At 36.9% G+C, this 15,305-nt stretch overlaps 1 protein-coding gene across 6 annotated transcripts in view; it reads left to right on the top strand.

The window, feature by feature from the left end:
* Nucleotides 1-13,961, top strand: part of DYNC1I2 (dynein cytoplasmic 1 intermediate chain 2) — a 53,747-nt gene extending 39,786 nt beyond the window's left edge. For 3 of the 6 annotated variants that reach the window (XM_028508412.2, XM_036023295.1, XM_036023297.1), the window contains 3 exons: nucleotides 9,454-9,594; nucleotides 11,416-11,541; nucleotides 13,308-13,557. In XM_028508412.2, the coding sequence (XP_028364213.1) occupies nucleotides 9,454-9,594; nucleotides 11,416-11,541; nucleotides 13,308-13,421 (381 nt within the window). In that variant the 3' untranslated portion in view covers nucleotides 13,422-13,557. Of the gene's footprint in view, nucleotides 1-9,453; nucleotides 9,595-11,415; nucleotides 11,542-13,307 lie in introns of all 6 variants that reach the window. The other 3 variants (XM_028508414.2, XM_036023296.1, XM_028508410.2) reach the window with 2 other exon arrangements.
* Nucleotides 13,962-15,305: the final 1,344 nt, after the last annotated feature.

Here is a 15,305-nt window from a genome sequence, read left to right as displayed (position 1 = left end):
GTCTAATGAAGAAAACGTATAGAAAAGTGTTTAACTCAGTGTCTAGCATGTAATAGGCACTTACCAATGTTCAGTTTCTCCTTTTTTCCTTTCATGGGAATCAGACAGCACCTGAATGCAGTGGTCTGTTTTCTTTCTTGAATTGTTCTGAAAGTTTTGTTCATGAGTATTATGTGACGGGAAACCCCCCAAAGCTTGGAATTTATTTATAAAAAATTGTATATTCTTACATGTTTAAAACTTCAGTCACCTTCAAAGTACTCTCCATTTGATGCATATTTTTTTCCACTACTCAAAACAATTTTTGAACTCATTGATTTTTATGCCTTTTAGTGGTTCTGCCATTTTTTTTGTTTGTTTGTTTCACCTGTTCCACACTGGCAAAACGTTTCCTTTTGAGGACTTTTTTCATCCAGGGAAACAAAAAAAAGTCTCTCAGAGTGAGGTTGGGTGAACAGGGGAAGGTGGGTCACAAGGATCATGCTGTTTTTGGTATGAAACTGCTGAACTTTCAGTGTGGTGTGGGCAGGTGCACTCGTAAATCACCCATCATGATATGGGAAAACACATTGAAAGTCTCCAAAAAAACTCCCAAAGCTGAATTCAGCCTCTCACAACAACATCAGCTGGCAAATTGATGCAGATGGGTTCCTAGAACACTCACTTAGTGGGGGAAGCTTGTGCTACAAGGGGACCACCCTCCAGAAGATAATTTGTTTTTTGTGGGGTCCCCCTTTGTAGACTGGAAAAGAGAAAAAAGATTCCCAGAAAGAAATGCATAATCTAGCTAGTAAAACTGAAGCAGGATACAGGACTGGAATGATGAAGCCAACTGTCTTTCTACAGGCTGCTAGTAGCAATGGTCCTTTATATAGACACAGAAGACATCACATCTTTCTTAGGTTTTTGGCTAGCTTCCTTTTTTAGTAATTGAAAATAATCTCTTTGTAGATTTATTATTTTTAGTATCTCAGTGCTTCAGTTTGCTAGCCTTCTGTTAGCTTAAATTTGAAGCTTTTATTCTTACATATATTACTAATAGGACTGGAAAATGAAGGATTCATCTCGCCTAAACAAGAGCAGAACTTATATCTGTGAAAGCAGACTAATTGATGCTTGCTTTTGTGTTACTACATGGTTGATTGGTAGTTGATATTTTTTGTTCTTATGTTTTGCTTTATGACAACATAAATCTATCTCTGAATGACAGGCAGGCATATCTCTTTCTGGGCTAGGTATTGCTTCCTTCTGTAAGCCTCATAAAGAAGACTCTTTATTCATTCAACAGTCACATATACCTCTCCCCTGCTCCCCTCATGTATGTAACTCTCAAATGTTAGTGGCCAAAGGACTGGCCAACGTAGGTTTTTATACATGCCCAAGGACCCTCTAAACTCTATCAGAAGAATTACTTTTTATTCCAGCTGTTCTGTACATACACAGTTCTGCATGAAGGCTGGAACAGCAACAATCTGCTGAATAAAATTTTTTTATTTGCCAATATGCAGCTCCCAATGGCATTGTTTTGTTGTTGTTGTTGTTGTTGTTGTTTTAAGATTTTATTTATTTATTTTTATAGAGAGGGGAAGCCAAGAAGAAAGAGAGGGAGAGAAACCTTGATGTGAGAGAGAAACATCAGTTGGTTGCCTCTCCTACATACTCTGAATGGGGCATATGTACCATGAACGGGGACCAAACCTGCAACCCAGGCATATGCCCTGACTGGGAATCGAACCCGTGACCTTTCGCTTTGCAGGATGATGTCCAGCCAACTGAGCCACACTAGTCAGGGCCTCAGTGTCATTGTTGTGATCTTAGATTTATACTTTAAGGCGAGTTGTGTTGCTGGTGTTGATTTCTGCCCTACCCAACAACCTAATGCACTCTCTAACACAATGGTAATGAGTAATGGGCAGGTAAAGTTTTTACATCTTCCTTTTAAAAACATCATTTCAATTTTATTTTAAGCTTTTTAAACCAGTATCTTTTCATTTATGAATTTAACAGACTTTTTAAATGTTTTTCTTCTTTATCTCTATTTTTAAGTGTTTTTGGACCCTGGGAATTGAGTCCCCATAAACTGGAAGGATGAATCATTAGATATTGCTGTATCTTTGTGTCCTTTTAAAGATCGGGCCCTGCCCCTGTAGCAAAACAAGAGACCTTCTTTTCCTCCCTTTCTGTAAGTCCTGTAAAAAGTCCCTAGAAACATCAATTTGGCATTGCCTCAAATTTAAAGTAATCAACTTTTATAGTCAGCTTCTAAATTTTGCCTAGTTAGGAATTTACAATGCAGTGAGAGCTGGATCATCAAATTGTTTTCAGTACTCATTTGAGCTTAGTGATTTTTACTAAAGCACATAAAGATAGGTGATTTTCACATTTTGGTGAAGTTAAACCAACCAAGACATTGCTTCTAATATATTTGGGGAATTCAGTTACCTTTTCAAAATACCAAATTTGAAAAATTACAACAAAAAGCACTTCTGCAGGCTTGAGAAATGGTAGGAAGAATATATGAAGAGTAAAAGTTTCTTGAAGGTACTCAGGATTCCATAAAAACTTGACCTGGTAAATTGAGAGGTAGACCTGGTAAGCTAGCTTCATGTTCTATTACATTTAACCGTACTTGTTACAAATTACTCTTAAAATACAAGGTTTATTTGGGGGACAAACTATTTTAATGTATACATGGTATATTCTAGTCTCAGAACAATGCCTCTCAGAACCATGTTTACCATAAAGTGACAAAATTGAGATTGTTAATGTGGTAATTTCTTAGAATTGGTAGTTTTCAGACTTTTGTAATCCATATGCACCCTAAAATTTTTTACAGTCTCTGATGTCTTAAAGCCCCTTCCTGTTTTAACAGTGTACCTATTTAACTCTCAGAGAATACAGCCACTGAAACAGGGTCAAGATTTTACTAACTCTTGGAATAGCAACTATGAACATGTTAGACAAGTTAAAATGAAAAAATGTTTTGAGATTGGGGTGTTTCTTGGGGAAGCTTACTGACCATTAGACCCAGGAGCAGCATTTACCATAGTAAGTTGCTGCTGACCAGTGTCCAGCCTGTCCTTCACATATTTAGAAACTCAGTTCTGTCAGTCACTAGAGTTGATTAGCTAGGGAGTGCTGACTGGAACTAACAGGCTCCTGAGACACTGATACATTGGAGAAGGTCAATTTCTTAATTTACAATGAGGAGTAACTACCAAAATGCCCAGATACTCATGCTAGCCTCACCAGCTCATTGTTTCCCTGTAGACAACCCACATGGGAAGCCAAATTATAATCAGAAGATTGCTTAGTGAGCAAGGAATTGGAACAAAAGAAGTCTTCTAATTTGAATGTTTAATGGCATCAAGCAAAGATTGCCTGATTCATTCATCTTTACATAGAGATAGCCCTGCCATGGGTGGTAATTCTCAGAGTATATTGACTGAGACTCTCTCCCTCTTGGCAGTGCTTGCATTGGGAACCGTCTGTGTTTTTCTTATAAGACTCTGCTTCTTTGTATTTCCATTGTTTTTAATAGACACATTTCTTCTCAAAAAGGTAGTATCATCAGTCAGGTTATGGAGGGATTTCTGATGTTGGAGTCATTTCTTTTTAAAGAGGATCTGTTTATTTCTGTTCTGATCCAAGTGAGGACTTATTTTGGGTTCTCTTGAGGGCACCTCACTGTTATGTGCATGTACTTGCAATAGGGACTCTGGTTATTAATTTAGATCTACCCACTTATTCCAGAAAAATATAGAACTACTGTATTCATTTCCTAGGGATGCCAGAACAAATGATCACAAACTAGGTGGCTTTAAACAAGAGAAATTTATTCTCTTAGTTCTGGAAGCTGGAAGGCCCAAATCAAAGTGTTGGCAAGGTTGGTTACTTCCGGAGGCTCTGAGGGAGAATCTGTGCCTCGGTTCCCAGCCTTGGGTGGTTGCCCGAAGTCCTGACTCTACCAGTGTGTAATTTACCAGCAGCACATGAAAGTTCCCTTTGCTCTGCGTCCTTGTTGGCACTTGGTATTTTCTGCCTTTTTTTTTCCAATTTAATCATTCCCATGAGTGTGGTCACATTATATTGTGCTTTTAATTTGCAATACCTTGACACTAATGAGTTTAAGCACCTTTCTATTTGTTTATTGGCCATTTTGTGAGGTGCCTGTTCAAGTCTTTTGCCCATTTTTCTATTGATCATCTCTTTTTTAGACTATGTAGACCAGTACATACTCTTAGAGTTAAGCATGTGAACATGATTGTGTATAACTTCCATTTTAAGTCTGATGTCTCCGGACCATAAAACTGCCTGAAAATGGGGTGTTCTTAAAGCAGTATACAATCACCTCAGGAGTGATAGACCTTTACTGTGGGGGTTCTTAACCATTGACGTGCATCAGAATCACTAGTAAAGTAACAACAAAAACACTGATGAGGTGCATTGAGGGGGAAGGCCCTGCATCAGGATTTTTAAAAAGCACTACAGATGATTATGATGCCCACTACCTCAGAGTGAAACTTCATTTTGATTGTTGCTAAGGAGAATGATAGGAAAATAATGATCTTAAGAGGGCAAAAAAATCTCTTAGTTTCTGTTCTTAGTTTAAGTTTTGTTAAAAATGTATTTTCTTAATTGCAAACAAATGCAAATTTTTGGATATTAAAGTAATCATGCTGGTCCCGACTGGTGTGGCTGAGTTGGTTGGGTGTTATCCCGGAAAATGAAGGGTTGCCTGCTCGATTCCCAGTCAGGGCACATGTCTGGGTTGGGGGTTCAGTCCTGGTGAGGGCTTGTAAGAGAGGCGGCCAATCAAGTTTCCTCTCTCACGTTGATGTTTCTCTCCCATTCTTTCTCCCTCACTTGCCATCCTTCTAAAAATAACTAAATGAAATCTTTTTTAAAAAAAGATAGTCGTGCTATTAACATTTATTGTGATATCTGAAAATTTCCAACTTATATTTTTAAACTCCTTTTTTTATCTATTTTCCAACTGAATTTTTAAAAATTGTTGTTCAAGTATAGTTTTCTGCCTTTTACCCCATCCCAGCCCACCCCCACCCTGCCCTCTCCCCTCCCTCCCATTTCCATACCCCCCCCCCTTGTTATTGTTCATGTGTCCTTTTTACCTGTTCCTGCAAACCCTTCCCCTTTCCCCTGAAATTCCCTCCCCTCTCCCCTCTGGTCACTGTCAGCCTGTTCTCAGTTTCAGTGTCTTTGGTTATATTTTCCTTGTTTGTTTGTTTTGTTGATTAGGTTCCTGTTAAATGTGAGATCATACGGTATTTGTCTTTCATCGCCTGGCTTATTTCGCTTAGCATAATGCTTTCCAGTTCCATCCATGCTGTCACAAAGGGTAGGAGCTCCTTCTTTCTTTCTGCTGCATAGAATTCCATTGTGTAAATGTTTAAACTTCTTATTATGGAAAATACCAAATAGATATAAAAGCAGAGAGAAGAGTATAACTATTATGTTTGAAGCAGGATCCAAATGAGGTCTATATATTTGCAGTTGACATACCCTTTGAGTCCCTCTCTTAAAATAGGGTTTCCTTTCCTCTCTTCCCTTCTTGCTCTTCCTTTGTTGTTGAAGAAGAAACCAGATTGGTTGTCCTATTAGAGTTTCTCACAGTCTGGATTTGCATTCTTATGTTATTGTTCATTTTGTTGTGTATACTTACAGATTCTTAATACTTCCAAAGAAGGAAGCTTACCCTCAAGAAGCACTTGGTATCTATCCTCCAGGCTATCTATCAATGTCTCTTCAGTATCTTTGGTCATCTGAAGGTCATCCTATGGTTATTTTTCATGGGTGCATTTTTCTCATATTCACAAGAGTCTGTCTGGTCACGAAGGTCAATTTGGCTGTATATAAAATCCATGATTTACATTTTTCTTCAGTTACAATGAATATGTTATTCTATTGTCTTCTGACAAAAACCATTGTTGTCAAAAGTCTGGTGAAAATCGGATTTTATTTTTCCTTACTTGTGACTTGGTCTTAAAAAACCTACGTGATCAAATGATTTTTTTCTTTTTCTTTAAAGGGTCGATTGTCCAAGATACACAGGATATTCTTTAATATGTAGTTTCAAGCTATCTTTTATTTTAAGCCAACTCTCTTGAATTATTATTTTTTAAAATTGTGTTGTAGTGCTTTGGCTCTCTTCTTCAGGGGCTGCCATTATAATATATCTTTGCTAATCTTTGTCTATCATTTCTTTATCTCTTTTTAAATTTTCAATAAAGATTATATGTATTTATTTTTAGACAGAGGGGAAGAAGGGAGAAAGAGAGGGAGAGAAACATCAATGTGTGGTTACACTTATGTGCCCCCTACTATGGACCTGGTCTGCAATCCAAGGCATGTGTCCTGAGTGGGAATTGAACTGGTGACCCTTTGGTTCACAGGCCGGCAATCAGTCCACTGAGCCACACCAGCCAGGCCTATCTCCTTTTTTTTTTAATAACAGTGTTAATGAAATAATTCATATACCATAAAAATTTAACTTTCTAAAGTGTACAATTCAATGGTTCTTAGAATATTCACAGAGATGTACACTATCTAATTGTAGAACATTTTCAAATTTCAGAAAGAAACTCTGTACCCATTTGTATTCATTCCTTGTTTCCACTGCCCTAGCTCTTAAAACCACCAATCCACTTTCTATTTCTTAGGAACTTATTATTATGCACATTTCATAGAATCATACCATATGTGACTGGCTTCTTTCACTTTTTATAATGTTTTCAAGGTTGTAGCCCATGTCTGTACTTTACTCCTTCTATGGCTGAATGCTATCCCATTGTATGGATATAGCACTTTTTGTGTTCATGAGTTGATGAACATTGGGTTGTTTCCACTTTTGGGTTATTATACATAATGCTGCTTACAAGGCTTTATGTGTATATATATTTTCATTTCTCTTGGGTATGTACCTAGGAGAATTGTTGGGTAATATGTCAACTCTAATTAGCATTTTGAGGAACTGTTTTTCAAAGCAGCTACACCAATTAACATTCCTCTCAGCACTCTGTGAGGGTTCCAATTTCTCACAACCTCACCACCAGCACTTATGATTACCTGTCCTTTAGAGCCATCCTAGAGGTATGAAATGATATCTCATTGTGGTTTTGATTTTTAGTACCCTGATGTATAATGATATTGAGCATATTTTCAAGTACTTAGTTGCTATTTGTAGATCTTCTTTAGATGAATCTATTCAAATCCTTTGCCAAATTTTTAATTGGGTTATTTGCCTTTTGTTAATGAGTTATATGAGTTTTAGATACAAGTCACTTATCAGATACATGATTTTCAAATATATTCTCCCATTGTATAAATTACCTTTTCACTTTCTTGAGGGTATTATTTGAAGCACAAGAGTATTTAGGGGTTTTTTGGTGGTGGTTGTTTTTGGGGTTTTTTAAAATTACTTTATTATTGTTCAATTATACTTGTCTGCATTTACCTCCCACTACTCCTCCCCACCCCTGTTATCCCCATTTCCTTCCCCTGCTTCCACCTTTCCTTGGTTTTGTCCATGTGTCCTTTATAGTTGTTCCTGAAAACTCCCCCTTTCTCCCCATTATCCCCTCTGGTTACTGTCAGATTGTTCTTAATTTCAATGTCTCTGGTTATATTGTGCTTGCTTGTTTGTTTTGTTGATTAGGTTCCAGTTAAAGGTGAGATCATATGGTATTTGCCTTTCACTGCCTGGCTTATTTCACTTAGCATAATGCTCTCCAGTTCCATCCATGCCGCCACGAAGGGTAGGAGCTCCTCCTTTCTTTCTGCTGCGTAGTATTCCATTGTGTAAATGTACCATGGTTTTTTGATCCACTCATTTACTGATGGGCACTTAGGTTGCTTCCAGGACTTGGCTATTGTAAATTGTGCTGCTGTAAACATTGGGGTGCATAGGTTCTTTTGGATTGGCGTTTCAGGATTCTTAGGATATAATCCCAGCAGTAGAATTGTTGGGTCAAAAGGCAGTTCCATATATAGTTTTTTGAGGAAATTTCATACTGTTTTCCACAGTGGCTGCACCAGTCTGCATTCCCACCAACAGTGCACAGGGTTCCCTTTTCCTCACAGCCTCTCCAACACTTGTTGTTTGTTAAGAGTATTTAGTTTTGATGTAGCCCAGTTTATCTACTTTTTCTTTTGTCGCTTGTGCTTCTGGCTTCCCATCTAAGAAACTATTGCAGAACCCAAGGTCGCAATGATTTACTCCTGTGCTTTCTCTTAAGAGTTTTACAGTTTTACCTCTTATAATTAGATCTATGGTACATTTTAAGGTAATTTCTATGTGAGGAGGGAGGGCGTCCAATTTCATTCTTCTGCATGTGCATATTCAGTTGTCCCAGCATCATTTGTTGAACAGACTTTTGTCATTTAATTGTCATGACACCCTTATTGAAGATCTGTCATGACAACCCTGTGCAGGATTTGAGTAAGGTACTCTTTTGTTCCCTATTGTCTGCTAGTAAAATGAGTTTTCCTTTACTTCTAGGAGGGAGGGAATGGGCAAAGATAGATTTTCTAGCTGCATTGTCCAGGTAAAAGCTCAGTCTTCTGTTGTTTTTTTGTTTGTTTGTTTTGTTTTATTTTGTTTTGCAAAGTGGATATATGTCTTTATCTATCTGAGATAATGCCTTTTCTGTTCCTCTTCACCACGTGTACCTGAACCTTCTATTTCCTTTGTCCTTGTTGTGCTGTATTCTGCAACTTGGATTCTGCTCCTAGTAGTTTTTCTTTGGTGAGACTTTGTCTTGAAAGGACAATTTGATTTGTTAATTTTGAGAGTTATAGGACTCAAGCTGCACCATTAGACCTTACTTAGCACATGGAGTCTGTTTGCATTTGTTTATAAGTGGAATAGTGCCAAACTCCCTCACAGTTTCTGCTGCTCCTCTCAGGCTGGCTCCCGTGCTGTCCACTGAGCATCTGCTGTTGACTATGAGGGGCTCTTCTGGTCTCTTCTCCAGCTTTCAGAAGCTCTCAGGCCTTCCCACAGGTCTCCCCTCACAGATGCTCTTACTCTGTAGGTCTTACACTTGCTTACATTTGGAGCTTTGTCTCCTGATTTTGGTGTAGAAGTTGTCTATGAATCCTTGGTTTTGTTATGCTTTGTCTGGATTTATGAAGATATTTAGAGGAAATTCAAAGACTACAGTGCCATTACTATCTCATCTTTCCAGAATCCTCTCACTGACATGTGTTTTTAAAGCACCTTCTATTCCTTTTTTTTTAACAATATGGTGTCTGTAAGTTAGAAAGAAAATGGAATCCAGTAGTTGATTGTTAGTTCCATAATTCCAGATAATTTATAGTGGAACAAATTATAGGAACTTTTTCTAAGCTGAGTTAAAGATCATAAAATGCTATTGTACCTGTTGAATGTATGTCATATTTTGACTGTGCTAAGAATCAACTTTTCCCTTTCAGAATAACAAGCCTTTATACTCATTTGAAGATAATTCAGATTATGTTTATGATGTGATGTGGTCACCCACCCACCCAGCCCTCTTTGCCTGTGTGGATGGCATGGGGAGGCTGGATTTGTGGAATCTCAATAATGACACAGAGGTAAGCAGGAAAATCACAAGAATTGCACTGAAAAATAGAAAATTGGAGACTTATTGAATAATTTGTGAAAATCTTTTCATCCCAAGGAATGTAAAAGGGCTCTGTGAGTGTATCATCATCAAAGAAACCAAATAAGCTTTGTACCCTAAATAATAAACAGCATGCTGTGCAGAACTGAAGGGAGGAATAATGTGCTGAAGAGCACTGAGGTGTTTCCTTTTACTTCTGAAAAGCACCACGGTGTCTCTCATGTCCTGGCAAAGTCTCATTCATAAGGCGACGGGAAAATCTTTTTATTCGTAGACCAGAAAGCAGAGAGTTTCAGACTCTTAAAGTATGTTAACCTTAATTATGACTTTCTCAATTCTCTATTAGCCTTCATAGAATTGTATATCTATTACACATTAGTCTTAGCCTAACTTAGTTGAATGAAGAAAGGATGTATTTTGAGGACTTGTTCCATGAAGGAGTGAAAACATTGTTACTGTTAACATGATATGAATGTAGAAACCATCAAGTTTCCTAATTGCTATACCAAAATCACTTGTTGGCAATGAAATTTAACTGCAGCTAGTATTTATTTTTATCCATATGTATTTTTACCAGCTTAGAGAGGCTTAAAGATATTCTTAGAATTCTCTATTGCTTCATGGTGGTAAGAAGTGATGTTAGCAGTTCTATCAGTAACGGTTGAGGAGAAAGCCTCCTGGTTCCTTTCCCACATCCTACTCTTTCCCACATCCTCCTCTTTCCCACATCTCTTTATATTTGTGTCCAAATCCCTTGAAGTAAAATAGTTGGTTATAGACGGCAAGGAAGTTACATATCAGAAATGTAAAAACATTAACACTATGTTAACTACTAGTTTAGTGTTTTGAGGAGCATTCACACACCGCTAGGAAAAAATACTACATCCTAGCTAGATGATTGGACTTGATTACACATCGCTGGTTGTTACAGTGGTACCAATTCTGTTTTCTTAGTTTGGGTTTTGGTATTAAAGATTTGTGACTACAATTAAATTTGGATCTCCTCTATTAATCATTAACTCCAAGAATATACCTTAATTATAATTTTTCTGTGTAACAGTTTTAACATTCTGGGGGGTTAAATTTGTCATTTGGGGATGACTGGTGTCAATTAGATGGATTATTTTTAGTCATTTCAAATTTTTAAAAAATGTCATTGTGCTCTGATCTGAGTCAAACATTGAATGTTTGCTCTGCATGTGGCAAGTAAAACTGTTTTCCTTCAGCACAGGAGAGATACAGTCAGATTGCAAGGGGCTGTTGCCACTGCATCCGGGCCATCATTCTCCCTGCCCCGGACAGGTCATGCTCACCAGGGGCTTTGGGGAAACCCATCCCGTACTTCCAGTGTGAACTCTTTCCAGGAACTGTGGATCAAATCACAGGTTCCAGCTGACTGAGATGCAAGCTACAAAAGTAATTCCTGTTCTCCAAAATTGAACCATAATCTGTTTATGAGGGCTTTTAGAATGTTTTCAAACAGCTTGACTTCTTAAAGAAGTTAAAACAACAAAGAATGCTTTATTAAAGAGATCTTTCTAAAGCTTGTATCCAGTCATGTGAGAATTTCTTACATAAGCAGTTATTTTCCCAAACAATTTTCGAAAATTGACTATAATATCATTCATAATATATCACTGAACAGGAAGAAGGTTGGAAAAATTCTTTATCTATTTTCATCTTTCTCTTTAAAAATGTAGCCAGATTGAAAAAAAGAAGAATTACTGTTTTACATGTTTATAGAAATCTTGATGAAACTTCTAACACTGCACTGCATTTTAAATGATTTTAGGTGCCAACTGCCAGCATTTCTGTGGAGGGTAATCCTGCTCTTAATCGTGTAAGATGGACCCATTCTGGAAGAGAGATTGCCGTGGGTGATTCTGAAGGACAGATTGTTATATATGATGTGGGAGAGGTATGGAGCTCACTGCCTATAATTTTGATACATCTATTTAGCTTTCACAATGTAGTATTAACCCTATCTTTGGGGCTAAAACTTGTCTTTGAGGTTCATGAATTGTATAAATTATATGGTTGTAAAGATAATACTGTTCACCATAGGAATGATGCTTGAGATTAATTTTCTTTCTAAACTGGATGTCCTGTGTCCCCATACAACAGATTGTCAGGGTAATATTGTATGTTGGAAATACCTTGTTTCTTGAAGTATGCATTGCTGGAGGCTAGAAATTCTTTAGGCAAAATAAGAAATTTGGAGTTATAATGGACTTTGGAGCTTCACAGAATTGACATTGAGATAAGATTTTATTTTTCTATATTCATAAATTTGTTTGGGTCATGCAGTAGAAATCAAAAGTAATAGTTTTTGAGTATTATCTGATGACATTGTGAAATGTGAATCTTGTCTTTTGAGGTTGTTGCAAAACCATATCATTGAATCCAGCAGGATGAGCTGCAGTTCTCTCATGAGTGCTTAGGTGGGCTGTACACAATGCCCAGGAGTGATTACCTTTTTTTCAGTCCTGGCTAGTACCTTTTTTATTATGTCTTATGATTCCCATCTCTCTGGACACTCTGAGGCCTCTAAGCAGTTGGATCTGGAGAGAGGTAGATTGAATCGTTTAGAACAGCCAATTGAACTATCTGCACAGATGGAATTGCTGTATCTGCACTATCCAATATGGTAGTTTGTATCCACATATGGCTGTTAAACACTTAAAATGTGGCTAGTACAACAGAAGAACTCAATTTTAATTTTATTTAAAGTAAATTAAATGTAAATAGTCACATGTGGCTGGTAGCTACCATATTGGATATCACTGTCCAACTTAATCTGATCTTTTTTAGGAGCAAGCATATTCATTTGCCACAGTGAATGGTTTGTGCCCTAATATGCCATGTGACATTCCTCCAATATTATTATAACAATTATCAAAGATTTTTGGCCCTGGCTGGTGTAGCTCAGTGGATTGAGCATGGGCCTGTGAACCAAAGGGTCGCTGGTTCAATTCCCAGTCAGGGCACATGCCTGGGTTGCAGGCCAGGTCCCTAGTAGGGGGCATGGAAGAGCAACCACACATTAATGTTTCCTTCCCTCTCTTCCTCCCTTCCTTCCCCATTCTCTCTAAAAAAAATAAATGAATAAATAAAATCTTTATACTAAAAAAATTTTTTTGGTCATTGGACTTCCTTAGGGAGGCAAAAGCATCACAGACCTCTTTTTCCATGTTGCCCTTAGTTAATCACTAAAGTGGGAAGAGGTAAGCCTACCTTCTGATGCAGGAATTAAGATATCAAGAGAGGTTATCTTATGCTCCAAACAAAAATAAATACTTTTAAGAAACCAGCTTTTTGAACCATGCTTGAAAAACTATTTCATCTAGGAATGGTGCAAGAAATAAAAATTAAGATCTTCCTCCCCACCAGCAAAATTCATGAGATAGTGGATAGGAGTTACAGTTACAGAGCATCATTGTTACTTTCTCACACTGTGAAGGTGACAATAACAAAATCACTTCTAAGGCTGTCAAATCACACTCCACAAACACTGTCTTTTGTTTCAAAATATTGTATATCATGTCATAGTCCCTGTAATTAGGGAAAGGCCATTAGGGTCAATTATTGCTTTTTAATGGAAAAATTATTTGAAAACAAGCAATAATAGTGAGTAAATTGATCTTTTATTTCAGAATACATAAAACATTGTCTTTCTTTTAACAGCAGATTGCTGTCCCCCGAAATGATGAATGGGCACGGTTCGGCCGAACACTTGCAGAAATTAATGCTAACCGGGCTGATGCAGAAGAGGAAGCCGCTACCCGAATACCTGCTTAGCTCCTGAAGAGACGATAGGTAGCCCTAGTGGATTTGGAGAAGACTCTGCATAGATCCCGAGACTATTTGCATGCTTCTGTTTAAATGATAATTAAAAGGAAATTTTGTGGATTAAACCATGGATTTAATGCAGCAAGCAAATCTTACTATGTCCCTTTTTATATATATAACATGCATCTTGTTTTGGATTTGTGTCATTTTTAATACAGCTGATTGACTTTGCTGAATGCAGCTTTTTTCAAATTCTTATACACAGGTGTATATTTGGGGTTAGTTTTTCTTTTGAATTCTTTTCAACTTATAACACTATACAGTTATTTCTAAAGCACAGATTAAATAAGTTCTTCATATTTTTAAATAATCATAATTCCCTGTTATACTGATAATGTTCTCACTAACCATAATATGTAGGAACATTTGTTTATTTTAGCTATAGCCTGCATACATCTATCCAAGTTACATTCTAATGTCCTTTTTCTTCTTTATAATTCATGTGATAGCTGTCTATAAATAAAAACAAATATGGTTTAACTTTTCAAATTTTCTTAAAGTGTCTTTTTTTCGTATTTTTCTTTAAGTTCCTATTGTAAGTAGCCACCTCAAATGTCAGTGCTTTTTGTCTTAAATATACCATACAGTATACTGTAGATTTCCTAATTTATTGTGAACTGATGTTTAGATAATGTCAGTAAAAAAAATTTCTCCTGTGTTAACATTTGCTTTACTCCCTTATTTTCTGTCCATTTAAAATATATGTTGTTTAAAGAAGAAACAGAAAGCTGCCTATTATTTTCACTGATTGAGATTACTATGTATATGAACTCGCTAAGACTAAAACTCTCTTTAAGAGAAATTGATTTCATTGTTGTAGTAGCCATGAAGGAAAAGTGCTCAAATGAACTTTGCCATGGAATCAATTAAATTTACATCTGTTTATGTTTTTTTTTTTAAGATTTATTTATTTATTTATTTATTTATTTATTTATTTATTTTTAGACAGGGACAGAGGGAAAAAGAAAGGGAGAGAAACATCCATGTGTGGTTGCCTCTCACATGCCTCCCTACTGGGGACCTGGCCCACAACCCAGGCATGTGTCCAGACTGGGAATTGAACCAGGGACCCTTTGGTCCATAGGTTGGTGCTCAATTCACTGAACCACACCAGCCAGGGCTCAACTTTACATCTTGAGGTCTGTCACCACAACCTTGTCTACAAGTCTGAAAGTAAGTGACAAATATCTAGTAATTAGTGTCAAAATCAGCCTGTTTCAGGATTAGCAGGATTATGATCAGATCTTGATTTTATCTACTTTAAATTGTCCATTTCCCTAATCTTGACCTTCTGTTCTTCTATAATTTAACTAACTAACAGAAAATAAAATAGGAAGGAAGAATAGCAACCAGACTTTGAACGTTTTTGTTTGTTTTGATTTTTTAAAATAATTTTAGGCCCTAGCCAGGTACCTCAGTTGGTTAGAGAGTCATCCTGATACGCCTGCCAAGTTGCAGGTTTAATTCCCAATCAGGGTACATACAAGAATCAGCCAGATGAATACATAAATAAATGGAACAACAAATTAATGTTTCTGTATCTCTCTCTGTGTCTCTCTTTCTAAAATAAATAAAATAATTCTAACAAAGGTATGTCGGGAGATAAATTTCCAAATAAAACTTTTTAACTATGAGTATTGTATAATGTAAGGAAACAACTGACCAGGAAAATGAAACCCAACTCTGGTTCTAGTTCTGGCACTCACGAGAAATGTTATTTTAGCCAAGTCTTTCCATCTATCTGTGCCTCATTTTGTCTAGGAATTAAGTTTGGATTGCCTTTTTAAATTGCCTTCCAGCTCTAAAATTATAATTACTTCAGGCAATTCTCCA

This window comes from Phyllostomus discolor, chromosome 4 (assembly GCF_004126475.2).
Source record: "Phyllostomus discolor isolate MPI-MPIP mPhyDis1 chromosome 4, mPhyDis1.pri.v3, whole genome shotgun sequence".
Taxonomy (NCBI): domain Eukaryota; kingdom Metazoa; phylum Chordata; class Mammalia; order Chiroptera; family Phyllostomidae; genus Phyllostomus; species Phyllostomus discolor.
The sequence above is the reverse complement of the archived record's forward strand: the minus strand, read 5'-3'. Positions and strand labels throughout refer to the sequence as shown.